The sequence below is a fragment of the Magallana gigas genome, chromosome 8 (assembly GCF_963853765.1).
Source record: "Magallana gigas chromosome 8, xbMagGiga1.1, whole genome shotgun sequence".
Taxonomy (NCBI): Eukaryota; Metazoa; Mollusca; class Bivalvia; order Ostreida; family Ostreidae; genus Magallana; species Magallana gigas.
In genome coordinates, this window is record NC_088860.1 from 14804531 (window position 1) to 14821293 (window position 16763).

Here is a 16763-nt window from a genome sequence, read left to right on the forward strand (position 1 = left end):
AGGCAAAACAAGATATCTGATTGGAGATTTACTACTTCCTAACGCACTTCTAGCTGTCTAGAAAAAAGGATGTACCATCTTGCTGCACACAGTCGTATCAAGGCGGAAGAAAATTGCGATACCGATCCACTATGGCCATGCATGCTAAGCAAAAACGAAATTTTCATCTGAAAGGCATAAAGCGATATCTTTGAATTTTTCTGAAATCTCTTTTTATAGCTGTATATATGTACGTTAAGAAAAAAATAATTAACTGTAATTTCACTTAATCCTGTCTTTTCTCGCCAGCGCTGTTAAACTGGTGCTTTTGCAAGATTATGAGATATGAAAAATATAAATAAAAACATCAACAAAAATGTTAATGTTTTATACACAGGGATATACTGGCGGCAATATTATGAATGATGATGAATTGTATAAAGTTACGTTATTTGCAAAACTCAAAATAAAACATTAAACATTTTGAGAGCAAAATTGCTCGGAATCTTATCTATCGAAAGATGAAAAGCCGCTCAGCTAATCAAATAGAACATATCGTACTTATTCACTGCAACCTGTTAAGAATTATGATTTATTTCCAAACATCGTTAACAATATTCTTATCTGCAAATAGTATTCAACCGAATAAGATTTGATCATAGCATTGCAAGTGTTAAGAAGAGTGCAACATGAAAATATATGCATCGCTATTGAGTTTTATTTTCAATAAATGAGCACCTGTTCTTCAATGATTTTCTTGAAATAAATACAACTGGAAGTTTATCAGGTTTTCCCGAATGCTTTTAATGAAAGCGTTAGGAGAAGGCGTTGGAATGTGATTCCTGGCACTTCTGAACTGAATACACAAATCTGGACCCTATATTCTTATATTTTAACCACAAAAGCAGGTTTTAATTTACTTAAGCTAATATCTCTCTCCATCAAACAAAATGCACGGTATGAAATAGAGAAAAGAAACGAGCGGGAATTTCAAAACAATTTTGGCACTTCCAGCAACAGATTCCTGTGAATCCACAAGTGGCTATCTATTGGAGATACTCATGTGTTATTTTTAAAAGATAGGCAGGCAACCAATAATTTCTACTTTTCTGTATCAAGGTAATTGTACCAGCGGCTGAATGAAGGTATCGCTGGACAAAACGGAAATTGCAAGGTGCTAAGTACCGGAAAAAAAGGCGATGAGCAATAACCGCTTTGCAAAACGATATTCCTTTGAGAGATTAGGCTATTACTGTGTTTTTATGTGAAACTGAATTAGTCTGGTTTTCTAGTTAAGATTCGGTCTTATCTCTTCACACGTTGATATACGGAATCTTTAAATTAGCAAGAGCCAAGGATGAATCTTTCAACGCTCATCATTAGGGGTTACGATACAATTATTTTGATAAGTTAATCTTTGAGAGATAATCTAATTTTTCAGAGAACAAGCTTTTTAAATGCGTCACTTCTCTTGGATATACAGGTTGTTAAACCGCTTAATTTGATTAGAAAATCCTTTTTATTGACAATATTAAGTTACTCAATTTCAAGCGTTGAGAATTTTTTCAGTTCAAACATTTAACTGCTAAGGTAAAATAAGACCGAATATTGTGTTTTTACAGAAACGGATAGTAACACTGCTACAATCATAATAAAAATAAAAATCTATTTACATTAATACCTGAACCAGAAACATTAACAACATTATATGTCTTTGCTTAAACTATAACTTTAATTTTGGATGTACAAGCTTAATATACTAGTCTGAATATTTATTCACTTTAATTTTGCTCGTGGGAAAAAGTTTAAATTACGTTACGTGCTTTCATGTACATGTACTTTGAAAGTACAAAGACTTGATATTTACAAATTTTGACAGGTAATTTAAAGAACCAATGAAATCTTTTCAAACTTTTTACACCAGCACCCAAGTGCAAAGCAGGAACATTAGAGGTATTATAGTAAATGCAAGCAATTGCTAAACGGCGTCCGATGTTCCCGAACTACCAGAAGTCACAGAGTGCGTTATGGAATCAGAAGATATACTCTTATGATCATCCGTCTAATTAGTGAAAATTGTCTGTACACAATATAATGCAACTAGAATAAGCTTTTTCACACGTGTAAGTGATACGTTGTGCACTAATGATTCTCTCTTTAGCATGAAAGCGGTAATGAACCGTGTCCCTAGCATTACAGACCGTGTGTGTTACAGCATCTTACAATCGATGTTGATTGGTTACTGCATTTTCATTCTGAAGTTCTTGGATTACTTGATCACAAGATGTCCCAGCAACGCTATAGTTCGATAAGAATTTTTTTTCACTTAACAACCGAGTGTAAAACATTCCCGTGTCTTCACTACATAAAATAAGACATTTTTTTTGTTAAAAAAAATTCATGGGCCCAAAACAAAAAAAAAATCTAATCATAATCTTATCAAATCACACATCACATAAATTTAGTTTAAATTACGCTTTTTGCGCAGTGCATACATGTTCATATCACATTCGCGTTCTGCGTCCATATTTATAGTAATTTTAGAAAAGTTTATATTTTCAGCCATAATTTTCCCAATTAATATAATTAAATCTTGGTTGGGCCATATCTAAGCATAAAGACGATGTTTCCTTTTCCGTAAACTTGTATTATCACAAGTTCATATAATAACTGAATTGTTATTTACAGACAGTGTACAAACAACAAGAACTATACTGCGTTATCAAAATAGAGGGAGAAGCACATGTGTTGACTTACTGCCCCCCGAAAATTTGGTTAACGATGGGACGGTTAAAAAAAAGATTGATTCCTATTTTCGCTACCCCCGACGGTAAATGTGGACAAAGCCATTACCCTAGTTCAATCCGTCATAGCTATCCACATGTGGTCATCATTACAAACTGATGTTGTAAAATACTGACATGCCTCGAGCTTCAGAACATGGTCATTGCATTGTCGAGTTTGTAAATGCGTAATCATTTTTTTCTTCACTGTTTGAAAAAAATTTCTAGTAAAGGGGAAGTGTCTTGTGAGTAGATATTAGTAATACAACAATAAAAGTTCGGACTATTCCGTACAATTATGACGGCATCGCATTAACGAGTATATATATTCTCGCAACCTCCAATGACAGAACGCCAAGATTTGAGCGCTATACAACAACATATGTTTCTAATATTTAGTTTGCAGAGGGAAAAGTTGCAGCCACGCTCGTGACCCTACGCTTGTAACAGAAAGCTGACTTTTATCGACTCTTCACTGAATTTGAAGCATTGTATTGTCTCTCTCGAGTACTTCTATTTTTTTACTGAAATTTATCGTAACTATTGAGGAACCTGTCTTCCATTGACGGAACAGAGAGAATCGGTGATAGGGAGCACTTGCACAGAACGGTATAAAAATAGAGAGAGTCAGAGAGCGAACATAGCAAGTCACCAGCAGTCTGGATTAGCTAGATAAAAACGAAAGTTCCGTTCCGATAATAGTAGAAAAACTGTCTAGGCGCATGCATGGTCTGGAATCAAGGTGGTTGCCTGTTGGTGGTTCCAGAGGTGAGGATTAGTGGAGTGCCACTGGATCTTGGGACGGAGGATAACCGCAAAATGTCTTCTGAGACGGATGAAAGTTTACCCGAAGATGAAGCGAAGGCGACCGAAAACGAGGTCATGGAACCAGAGACCAAATTGGACACCTTCATTAACAAAATCAAGGACTTCTTCAAGAAAATGTATGCAGTCTCCAAATCTCTATTGGGACTGTCTATCCTTCTAGTGCTTTATTCTATCATTGGGATGATTATGTTTCATTGGATCGAGTATGAAGAAGAATTGGACCAGAGAGCCAAAGTGGTGAACTTCCGGGAAAAGACCGGAAAAGAACTGTTTAAATTAAATAGTAAAAACTTGAATGAAACAGAGTGGATTGAACAGTCCCGAAAAATATTGGAAGATTACGAAGAAATGATCAGGTCCTCGCCCCACGATACCACACAAAAACCATTGTGGAATATGTGGGGATCTCTCTTCTTCTGCGCTACGATTTATACTACAATAGGTAAGCTACCCGCGATATATGATGTATATTATATGTACTTCCTAATATTGCAAATTATGAAAATAAGTGATTTTGAAATTTGTCTTCCGAGAGAGAGAAAAAAAATATGAAAAGCGAACAACTGTTCAAATTGTAAATAGTCACAAAATTAGCAATATTTTTTATTCATCAAAATTACAATAATATATTATATAATTCAAAACCAGTTAAGCATTGAATTATTTTTCATTGTTAATTTCCGCCGTCAAACTATGACATTACTTATATGTCAAGCATAATTTTATAACAAGTGCCTATTGCGACACAGGACCTTAATACATGTATCCGTATCATCAGAATGACCAATGTGTTGATGGTTTACTCTAAACGCAGAACAAAGTAGCAATTACTGCACTTTTTATAGTTCCCGGTTCTTACAATATGTGCAATTGTACGTGTTTTATCAATCTTAGGGGCAGCCCTTCTTATATGAACAATCTGCTATTTTTTTTCCAATATCAAGACAGCTTATGTTTCAAATCAAAGCTAAGCGCACGCCATGCAATTTATTCTGTGTAACATGTTATTTAACGTAATGAATTTTCTTTTTTTAACGACATTGAAATGTATTTACGCAATAAGCCGATAGGTCAGATAAAAACTGCTTGTGCATCGCATGGTTTTCTGCAAAAGCATCCAACTGCACATGTCGCTATTATTGTCATTTCCCGAGACATTCATATGTCACTATCAATTTCGCAGAGACGCATGTTTGGCATTCCTTGAGAATCTCATGTGGTTAAGCGTCAAGAGGATTTTCAGTGTAATTGTGGGGGAGAACTTCGACCCTATTCACCTTTCATCAACCATCTTACTAGAACTGACTACTAGAGCTTACTCTTACTCCGAGAATAAAAACCTCCCATAAAATAACATGAAGCAACAGGCGCTAAGACATGTTCCGCATCTTTTTGCATAGTAGCTACTCGTATTTTTTGTACCTGCCATCGAGTTTTCCAAACATTCGCATGTATTCCCGATGAAAAGCAGACGAAACGATAACTAGAAATTGTTTATGATTTACACTTATTGCAAAAGAAGAATCAGACATTATTAATATAACAGTGTTAACAAAAATCCAACATAAAAGGTTCAGGGCTCTGCAACTTTCACTTGCCTCGTTTTCATTCAGAGCACTTTTAGGATCATACTGTATTTTGAAATTGCAGACAAATTAGAAGCACTCTTTGGAAATACTTATCATGAACTCAGCACGTCTTCTCAATACGTTCTTATATGTTCTCATTGAACTAATCTTGCAGACATACAATGCCAAACTGTTGCGTCCCGACTCTTGCTCTAATTAGATCAGGCCATGAAGCCGAATGGTTATACTATTATGAACTCCACATATACAAGAATATTTCAAATTTCACTTTTAAACTTAAAAATCTTGCTAGTAGTGTCTGTTGAAAATACCATTTGTCTCAAAACTTTATTTTTTCACCTCTTGGGAATTTCTTAAGAATGAGAAACTCGCCTATCTATTATATGTGGGAGTTGGGTTTTTTTTTAGATCATTTTCAACATTAAATTTTAGTCATGCATCTCAGTTTAGAAAATGACAAATGTATCACTTATCAGGCGTGATTTACTGTACAAAAACCAGGACGGCGTCTAAGAAAGTGGGCCAGTCGCCTATTTAATCCCAGCACCTTCTCATTCAGACCAATTACACACATTTTTCGTTCAAAAGTTATTTTAGTCATTCGAAAGTGTAATTTCTTCATTAAAATAGGAGACTGCATATCAGCTCGTATATATTGCTGACTCCAAAAAAAAATACTGAGTACAAAAAAGGGATCTGATTAACCTAGTTAGTGGATTTATTGGAACACCTTCCTACAATGTGCCTGGTTTCATTCTGCTTTAGCTCATTTTATCATTGCAGGGAAATTTTTAAAATAAAATGCTGATTGTTTTCACAGGGATATTTTTGAGAACATGATTTAGAAGGTGTAACTAATTAACCCATATCTTGCATTCATTAGAATGCGTTTCTTGTAGAATGTTTCTATGTGGTTCTAATTCTTTACCACCCCGCCCTAAAAGCTTTTGTTCGGCTTCTAAGTAAAGCTGTTTCATTTCTGAAAAATTAAACGCTTTCAATTATAGTTTTTTAAATTGATAGATTATTTTTACATCAAATTATTAAAACGATTATTGCAAAATTAGTCATAATTTTAAAAAAAACCACGTAGTTCGTGATTTTCAATACACCTGTTTTCTTTTCTTTTCTTTTTTTTATTAGATTCAGATCAAAGTATTTTTAAAAACATGACGACAGACAATTAAGAATGAGTAAATTTTTAGAAGGCTTGGATCAGCCTAACTGATAAATGTCAATAAGGCGTGAAGGTTCCTAGCGCTGATAAGGGGATTGTGATCACTTAAAAAGATGAGAGATGTTTGTATTTTCTCTCTAAGAGGATTTTACGCAAAAAAGTTTACTCATCTTACCAAACTATTAATCATAGCTTTACAAACAAATAATACCTCACGCAAATGCTGGGTTCATATAATCAACTCTAACACTAGAGCAGATAGAGTTTTCAAAATATTTTCACATTTTATCTAATTCTAATTTCGAGGCTACCCTTTCAAAGTGTTGTTGAAATTTTAAATCAAACAGAACTTACATTAAGAGTTTTAGTTTGTCTAAAGGACTTTTGCAAGGTGGCTCTGACTTTAAATGAAAAATAATTAAAAATGGTTTATTTGTGAATTTAAAAAAAAAAAATAATGATACGATATGTAAATTGGTTGTTTTCATATATTATAATCCCGCTTGTCGGGACTGGAAGCTGTTTAATGGTGCCCTCTTTGCACTCTTTCAATTTTGATTATAGAGCAAGGTTAGATAAGCTATCTGAGCCAATATAATATGCTTCGTCAAAAAGCATTAACTCGTGAACTATCGAGGTAATGGGAAGTGTGGAATTGAAGCTAGAAAAGTACAACATTTAATCGTTTAATGTCTTTGTCAAAACTCACTGCTAAAAAGAATAAATCGTAAATTGTAAATTTCTGCTTCTACGGGAAAATATGCACTTTCTAAAATATCTTTTAAGAAAACTTCTATTCCAATTTCTTAAATTAATACAAATGAATTAGAGATAAGAATTGTACCGGTATTTCTTTCAAAAATGCGTGTAATGAACCATATAGCAAGGTAATGACCCTGAAATCATTTCATGACGACGACATTGAGTCTATCTCACAGATTTTAAAAAGAAATTAAAGTTGAAATTTTATCCTAATTTTACTGTTGATAAACAAAGCATTCCAAAGAGAATTGGAGCTGAAAAATGTCAAGTGGGTCGTTTTGGGTAAACCGTTTACCAGGTTTAGAACAAAAGTTGTTGGTACAAGGTCTCTAACTGATTATATCATGCACGGCACCTGAAACGCCAACGGTGGTTTGTGATGTATCAACATTGTTTCGCCGCAAAAACCACCGTTTCTTGTTACTATTGTGGTAAACCATTTTTGTATTGGACAAACGTTAATCTATTAATGTTGATCAGTGCTGAGCACCGAGCGAGATCATTACGCAAGAAAGTGTGAAACATATTAATCCCGGTGATACGGTAATTAAGCGGCCCTGATGAGATTATCCCGAGGGACTCCATTGGCGTCTTACAGGGGAAAGTTGGATCGCATCCATCGCGTACTGTTTGATATTGGGGGATGTTCCCCCTCATCAAAGGCAGCTAGATTATTATTAAATGAAAATCAAACAGATTTATAGATTCCTCTCACTGTTTTCCGCGTAATGCTGGCATCTTTGAGATCTGTATATAATTCGTTGCTTCATGATTGTTAAATATCGACATAAATTGATCGTGAATGAGCAATATTAAATACCTGTGTTTACCTGGTTGCGCATTATAAAGTGGAAATCTGTATAGAATATACAAATGGTGTTTAGGAATCAGACTATCTGTTAAACTGCCTCTGCAACCTGCAATATCTGTTTGACGTCAGTGGCTCAAAGTTCATTGGCAATATACTTTATAGATATAATTCGAAGATAACAAGGCAAACAAAAAGCAGCGTTGCTTATGCTGAGATTTCTCTCTCTCTCTCTCTCTCTCTCTCTCTCTCTCTCTCTCTCTCTCTCTCTCTCTCTCTCTCTCTCTGCATTTTTTTGTTGAACTTTGAGACTCGATATTATTTTGAAATTTTATAGTCCGTGGTGTTCCATTGTTTTAATATCTTCCCAGTCGAGATGATAATGCTATCAATAGGTTCCGTCATAAAGTTGGGTAGAAAGTAAGCTTTAGTTATGGTTATGGTATCTTTCTCGATCTTATTTATTTCATTATGATCAAATCGGACTAGCTGATGTTTGAATTTTCGCTGATTATATATATATTTAGCAGTACAATCTTCCCCACGAGTGCTTATTCTTGATTTCTTATCACCAATGCGCCCTTTGGCTCATATGTTTTTGTCATCATCAGACAAACCCTTGACTTTTGGGGTTTCCGTGTTGCAGACCCTCTTTCTCTGTGCTTGATAAATGATTACAAGGGAGCAAAAGCAATCAGAAAACTTGACATTTCTATATGGGCGGACACTGCTGGTCAGATACCTACATCTATACTTGTGTATGGGCAATATAAAACACGTTTTGTATCTCGTCTTTAACAAAGCATTCCTCTTATCCTTATTGACATTTTCAATACACTAATAGCCCTGTCGTTATCTAAACTCTTCATTCACAAAATGGCAAGATTAAACACCGCTTTCAATTTCCTCAAAATTTCCGCGTTGGAAGAATTCTGATAGCTTTATATATTTCATTTCCATGAATCGAGGAAAGCTTCGTATAAATGCAATTTGATTTTCTCTGTGATTGAAATCAATAGCACCAAAGTGCAAAATCAAATAAAATTTCGATGCTTAACATTATATCATTTAATGTGGAACAAGTAGTGTTTTTAAATTTCGGAGATGGCTGCAATTAAACTATATCGTTTGTTCATCATCACTAAATGGAAAAATTTGATGGGATCATTTTGGCTTATTTATCTCTAATGCATATTCTCCCCCGCATGCAAGGGAATACACCAAAAGCACCGATTCGTCAAGTGAATACTGCATATCGATGGACAAGACTATCATGAATAGATATTAATAATAAAAACACAATTCCAGTTTAATGCAGCAATGCTGAAATTGTAATGCTCTCTCTCTCTCTCTCTCTCTCTCTCTCTCTCTCTCTCTCTCTCTCTCTCTCTCTCTCTCTCTCTCTCTCTCATTAAACGAAGATACTTTCAAGATGGCATAGGAAGACATAAACTCTATATATAAATCCGGAGGAGGATTAAGTTATCTGTCAATAAAACATAACAAACAGTCAAATTAACAAATTGCACGTGCATGACACTTTAAAAGCGAAGTTGTTTATTTTTTAATGCTCCCTGTTTCTCCAAACTGAAATATAGACTTTTCTTCTACAATGTGTAGACATGTCAGTATGCAAGATTTTTTTGTTTCAAAATCCGACAATCCATGCCGATATTTGTGTGTGTAAAAATCCCCCGAGAAACAATAAAAAAAAGACAAATTCAATCAACCCAGAATTCGGGTGAAATGTTTCTCCAAACAGATCAAAGAAAAATAAAACACACAAATGTCATAAAACCCTAATTACGTAGAAAATACGACTCAATTTTATCCTAGATCATGCATCTGTTGCTAAATGTAGGAAAAGGAACCGGAAACGAGGTCCCAGTCCGAAGACCTATATCCCCTAGGACTTTTTTGTCCGAGGGGTAGATACATTAATAACCGATTAATGTTATCAGATAAGTACATGTACATATAAATACATTAATGCTTACTCGTATTTGACATATTTCATTCATTTCACTTCTTGTGATAACAAATTATGTGATACAATTATATTATCAAATTTATGGAAGTTGAAAAGTAGTATAAAATAATTTTAATTTGATACATTCCATAGCTGTGACAAAACTAAATGATGTGCCTTTTTAATTAGTGTAACTACGATATTTTCTTTGAAATGATTGGCACACTATAGCTATATGTAAACGTTATCGTTGAAATTCATTCTAAAGAATTGAGGCTGATGTATAAAACTTTGGTCGCTTGTTGCTGTAGTCATATGGCAAAAATAACTATTGTTAAAGATTCATAATATTTTAAGTTTGCACGTAGATGTGGATGTATTATTAATGATCCGTAATCACGGAGTGAATCTACGTTTAAACAGATTATGAGACCAACACATGAAAGGGATAAGCCAAAGATGACATACTTAAATCATAAGATATTTTGACAATGGTTATATATGATATCAGATAAATGCATTATAAGTGGATATAACGATAAATCAATATTGAAATATATCTAGGGCTACTCAGTCAGTTTTCAGTAGTACAAAATTATTGACAGCATAATGACGCACATTAAGAAGTACTGGCTCCGATTTGTGGATCCCCATTATTTCCTCAGTGGCACCGGGGAGGTTGCGTCTGTGAACGAGAAATCATCGTTACCGCTTCGTTATTCCGATTGCATTACCACTCCGTGGCATTAACTGACCTTTGTACGTCCTTTGGGTTACATTAGTAGACGCGGTGGAGCTCACAATGTAGAACCAAACGGCTAGGCACCTCAATGTGACGTCATTTCCATGTTAATGGCAATAGCTTAAATATGTGCAACGACTGTAATTTCGTTCGCTTTTGTTATACGGGTTTTGCAATACAATGTTCCGAACTGCATTTGCCACCACATTCCTCTTCGGCATAAACATTGTTTATTAAGCAATAAACATTGCTTTGTCTTCCATTGCTGTAAACTAAATTTAGTTTATAATTGATATATTTATACTGAATTCTTACTAATCGTTGCATCATGGTTTTATGTCAGGTTTTAATTTGAATTCTGGCAGGGCCAGTTTGTTATGGAGTGAATAAACAGGACAGAAATTGTTTCAAAAAATGATAACTCTACAGACTCGAGTGTTTCAATAAAAGAAATACGTCAGACGATCGTTTGAAACTAATCTCTAAGGAAAACACAACTTTGAAAGCCAGGAGATATCTGTTTGCGGAAAAGATTGCAAGTTTTTCAAAGAAAATGAAGCCCATTTTTGTAATCAGCTTTACAAGACGGAAAGGCAGGAGAGGGATGTAAAACATCTATGTTTTAGGACAGAAGGCACCTAGAAATCAGAGAAAAGTATCTTGTAAATTTGTATTGATAAAACTTAATCGTTCGTGGTCAACACTACCTTAAGACAGAAGTTATGGAAATTATTAAAATATTTATTTGTAAATGACACACACACACAAAAACCAGATTGAGTAGACACTCTCTTATTTTCAGAAAATGATAATTAACATTATAATACGTATAATTTAATTTACTGCTTTATCGATTATTAAACCATCAGAACTGACAAACATATAGATACATTCATTATATAAGATAAATCAGCAACCTGTAAAGATGTTTCGATTGTTTGGGTGCATATCTGATTCTTTAAACAATGCATCGCAAAAGGGTGTACCTCATCATTAACCTACAATTATTTACATACCCATTACCGTATCATAATATGAATATCGTTTGCGATAATTGTATGTAAATAAGATACCTGAATTCATATGAAGTTATGCATACTACTTGTGCCAAAATCAACCGCCTTTATCCGGACATTATATTGATATTTTGCTGTCCGCATATTATACTATGTCTGATGCTGCTTTATAAAGGGCTGCCAAGTGCCAAGTTAATAATTTTCGATGGTCTCTTATCAAGTGGTTTTTTTCAATTGGTCCTCATGGCGAACAAAATTTTATCTTTTGTTTACAACACACAATCTAAATCTTAAGTTGACTAAAGATATGTAACACATAGAATGTTCCTGATTCGGAAAAAAGTTTATTTTTTAAGTACATATGTGGACATCAAGTGTAATATTTTGATTGATATTGTCATTCTTTTGAAAATGGATTTCCCAAACCTTAAATTTCTTAATAATGATTAAGACATTGGCCATTACTGACTTTAAGATTTATGAGACAATAGCAATTTAACGTTTGCATTCAGTATAATTTCATTCCTTCAAAAATATTTTTTTCAGGTTATGGGCATATTACACCAAACACAGACTTTGGAAAAGTCATGACGATATTTTATGCCACCATCGGAATACCTTTGGCTTTAATGGTGCTAGCAGAAGTCGGCAAAAAGCTAACAGTTGGATTAAAGTTCCTCTGGAAATTTGTCCGGCGGTATTACTACACTGGTTACTGCATAAAAGCGCGACAAACAGGATCAACATATATGAAAAGTGGATTTCAACGAGGGAAAACGGCTTTAAGGAAAGCGTCCGTGAAATCTGTTCGCCGACTTAGGGGTCGCCGACAAGCACCTGCCGAGGACGGCGAGCATAGCGAGTCAACCAACAGAGACGGCGATATAGAGTCCGGGTCCAACAACCCGAACACAATGACTCTTCCTATAGCCGTCACGGAAGACACCGCCCAGTACATGGCAGAGGCGATCGCACTTGAACAGGTTACACTGCAAGAAAATGTCGTCCAACAAATAACACTGATGGTTCCGGAGACGGAGGAGACCGAGAGCGCATGCGGCGACTCTGTGACGTCAAAAGATTCCCATGAAATGAATGATTTTGAAATCGATGAAAATTTCAACCTTCCACTCCCGATAGCTTCCGTTATCATGTTGATATACATCTTCCTAGGAACTTTCTTTTACATGATTTTAGAGGGATGGAATTTCATTGATTCATTTTATTATGTATTTATTTCAATCAGCACGATTGGATTTGGTGACATTGTGCCAGGCCAGCCAGAATATTTTTTGGTGTCGTCAATCTACCTATTCTTAGGACTGGCCCTTGTTTCTATGTGTATTAACGTTGGTGTGGACTACCTCAATGTGACAATCGACAAAGCAAAAATTCAGATGGATAAAGCTAGAGACAGAATGACTGTTGTCGGTAAAAAGCATATGAAAATTGCAGGAGAACACTGGGGCAAAGCAAAAGTTAGAGCAAAGACGAAAGTGTCCGAAGTAAAGTCTAGAGCTCGAGAAAAAGCAACGGAAGTACAAAATATCGCTAGAGACAAAGCGAAGGAAGTGAGAAAAGATATAGTATTAAATGTACAGAATGAACTTTCAAGAATGAAATCGACAAGGAAGAAAAATTCTTTGGACTCAAATGGAAAGCCGCCATCTGAAGAAAGTGGTGAACGAGAAAGGTCAGTGGAAAAACACTTATCCCTGAGAAGGGTGACTCATAAAAACGACAGGGACAAAAATGTTATAAACGGATCTCCAAAGCATTTCAATCCTAGCGGCCCTGTTACAGAACTGTGAGATCCGAGTTCTATTTGTGAGTTTAAAAACAAATTCAATTTCCGTCGGGGAAACAAGATTACCTACTGACAGAACTGCCGAAATGTTACATAAAAACGCTCAAATAACGACAACAGAAGTTGTGTGGGATGTAAAAATAAAAGAAGAGTTTTTAATACATCTTATGCATGTTAGAGTGAACCAAAAAGACATGATTCCAGGAGAAAACGGCGATGTCTTTCAACAGTTGTTCAACTATACCGTCGTGAGGCATTGTCGTGTGAAAAACGTCTACAGACTCCAAGGTTGTGAAACAACCAGATAAAAAGAAACAAATGATCGTTCAGAAATAAAACGAACTATCAGAAATAGCCATATCAGACATGTATTTATAAACCTTTATCATCTATACTTCCTGAAACATACATGAAACATGGGTGCATCAGGGTACATTGCAAGTTCACTTTATGTTTCTGTGTGTAGAGGTAAAGATAAAAGGGACGATAGCATCACTTCCTACTTTACAAACATTTCCATTTGTTTATTCATTTACCCCAGAAACTGACAATGCAAATTTTGTGTACATCTTTAACATGACTGTGTAAATGACCCCATTACCCTTCCACACCACTTGAAGAGAGAGAGAGAGAGAGAGAGAGAGAGAGAGAGAGAGAGAGAGAGAGAGAGAGATCTTATTTATGTACTTTATGTTTACTAGAAACCACTTGCTAGAGTTCCAATGTGCAAATGAAAATGAATAATACTACCATTGTTTATACATGCATATACATCGATATTCACCATCACAGAACAGCAAGAACGCTTCATAACTTTCATTCTCTGGAAGCAATTACCACAATACCCACCCAGAAAACTTTATGACTCATATTTCGTTTCGCTAATTAAGATGTGTTATTTTGGTTCTCCAGTTAAATTTAGAGTATCATTGCAGTAATGGGGATTCATAAAACGGAGAAGCGTTTTGGAGTTTTTAAACGTCTTGATAGCTCCTTGACTGACGGGTCAATTAGATCATATTCTACCTTCTGCTTCAAAACTAGAACACATGTAAGTGTTTACAGAATTCCCAGGAATGTTGTCAGTGCCACGGATTAAGGCGATCTATAACCTGCGATGTTTGAAACTTGATTGGTATAAACATCTAGCGGCAAAGAAAGAAATATTATTGTATCACTCAGGAAAAGCAAGGAAATATAATGGTGTTGAGTCTGCGGTCGATTTGTCTCTCTTTCCTTTGCAATACAACAGCCTTGCTGTTTTTAATGTAGATTTCCCTGTAAAAGAATAATAAAACGTTGGATGTACATTGTTTAAATCAAATACAAAATACGTTTGCATTGAATCTTACACGATTAACCAGTAGCACATTGGAAAAAGTTTAATATCGACTGCAACTGATAAACTTTTCTTTATTCTTTTAACAAACAAAACAAATCAACGAAACAATCAATGTTGTCCTCTATTTGTTCACTATATATAAGTACCTCTCAAAAATCAAATATGTATTTTACACGAGTTATATAATTGAACTCACAACTGTATCTTGTTAAATATAGAAGAAAATATGTTCGTTTGGAAATATGTGCATGGTAGTTGACTGTTAATTCATGTAAAAACGAAACCCTTGCCATTACAAAGGACGATCACCTTCGAAATTGCTATATGGTTGTTTTGGTGACCGATTTCTTTGCATTGGCAGCCGTATTATCCCGCCTTTTGCATCGAGATATGTGGGGATTTTTAGATTACCATTGTTATGTTCATGTATGACTGATGTTATCTGTTTTTCATCTCCACCATTCCAGTTAATAAATTTTTTCTAATTTTACAAATACAATTTGAGTTGTGCTCTTTCATTTTCTTTTTTATCAAAATCAGGATATGTATGCAACTGAAGATTTGAGGAGAATGATTAGTTTCGAATTTGATCTTTTCAAATTTGATTACATAACCAAAGAAACCTCTGTATTGGCAACAATGCCCAACATCATTCTTTTATGAAGCAGTGATCCAAATCAATATTATATTATTAGAACCTGAAATGCCAAAAACCCATGCTAGTGATTGTGAAGTATAAATATATAATGGATTATGTAATGCTGTACAATAGATATATAATATTTCAATAGAAATACAAATGAAAATCGGAGCTTGTGTGTACAGTTGCTTTTCAAATACAGAGGTGTACGTCAGTGTTTGTTTTAGCAGGTCTCTGATGGCGCGAGTTCTAATGACTAGAGCAGTTTGAATAGTTTTTCCGCACTCAAGAAACAGGGTGTATGCTTTGTAAGAGAGCTAGAATTAGCCAAAACCACAGTGGAACTCATTGCATACACGTACTTCGCAGCAGTTTGTTAACAACCGCAAAACAAACTGATAGGTAGATAGACCGATTGATAGAGAGATAGAGAGATTCGACGGCTAGTACAGGTTGTGATCATTAAAAAAGTTCTTTTCGAGATTTGTAAAATCACAAATCCAAACACCGTACTTCTGTCTAAACTGATAGATATATGTTGTCTTCTACGATGAACATTATTTGAAATTGTTAAAAAGAGTAATAAGCTAGCACAGTTGCATCTTATGACAAGCTGGATAAAAATCTTTTAACAAATAGGTGTGGACCTAAGGTTTAGGTCCACCTCTTTTAATCTAATATCATCTTGTTATTGCATTGAAGTTATATCATGGCATACAAGGAAGGAAACACTGACATACGTACATTTCTTCTGCACTCAGAGTAAGTTTTCCGAAAATAAAGTTGGGCCTGACTTAAACCAGGTAGTTTCCGCCCGCTGAATCAAGAAGGGGGAAGGGATATTACTTATTACCCAATATTCGGTTTTTTTATATTATGTAATTCGGTGTATCCTTTGGAACAGTGTGTTTTGTCTGACATCCCGAATCATCTCCTTTTTTTTCAGACAATGACGTCTATGTTTCTTGCGCAGACAACTTGTCAAATGTGCTTCCAATTTTTAGAAAAAAATTTGATTAAAAGTTGTTGAATTGTCCTCTTACTTTTTGTCAAGCCTATTTCCATTTAGCAAATAAGGGCTGTCTATGAAAGATAAAAAAGTTATTGCTACAATAGCCATTGTATAGTAACTTGCATCAGAGGCGTAGTCACAAACTTAAAAGTGGGGGGGCTCAAATCCAAGAAAGATGTAAAACGTGTAATATAAAGAAATTAAGATGTAAAACATGTAATATCAAGCCCCTGTCTAAGTTGAATGAGAGGACTTCAAATAGTGCATTTAAAGTTGATTGACATTCATCACAGGTATACCACAATCAGA

At 34.9% G+C, this 16763-nt stretch overlaps 1 protein-coding gene across 1 annotated transcript; it reads left to right on the top strand.

The window, feature by feature from the left end:
- Nucleotides 1–2927: 2927 nt before the first annotated feature.
- On the top strand, nucleotides 2928–14889 carry LOC105337240 (potassium channel subfamily K member 18). The gene is made up of 2 exons (XM_011441881.4): nucleotides 2928–4032; nucleotides 12200–14889. Exons 1-2 carry the CDS (start codon nucleotides 3489–3491, stop codon nucleotides 13462–13464), a joined length of 1809 nt encoding a protein of 602 aa, XP_011440183.2. The 5' UTR covers nucleotides 2928–3488; the 3' UTR covers nucleotides 13465–14889.
- Nucleotides 14890–16763: the final 1874 nt, after the last annotated feature.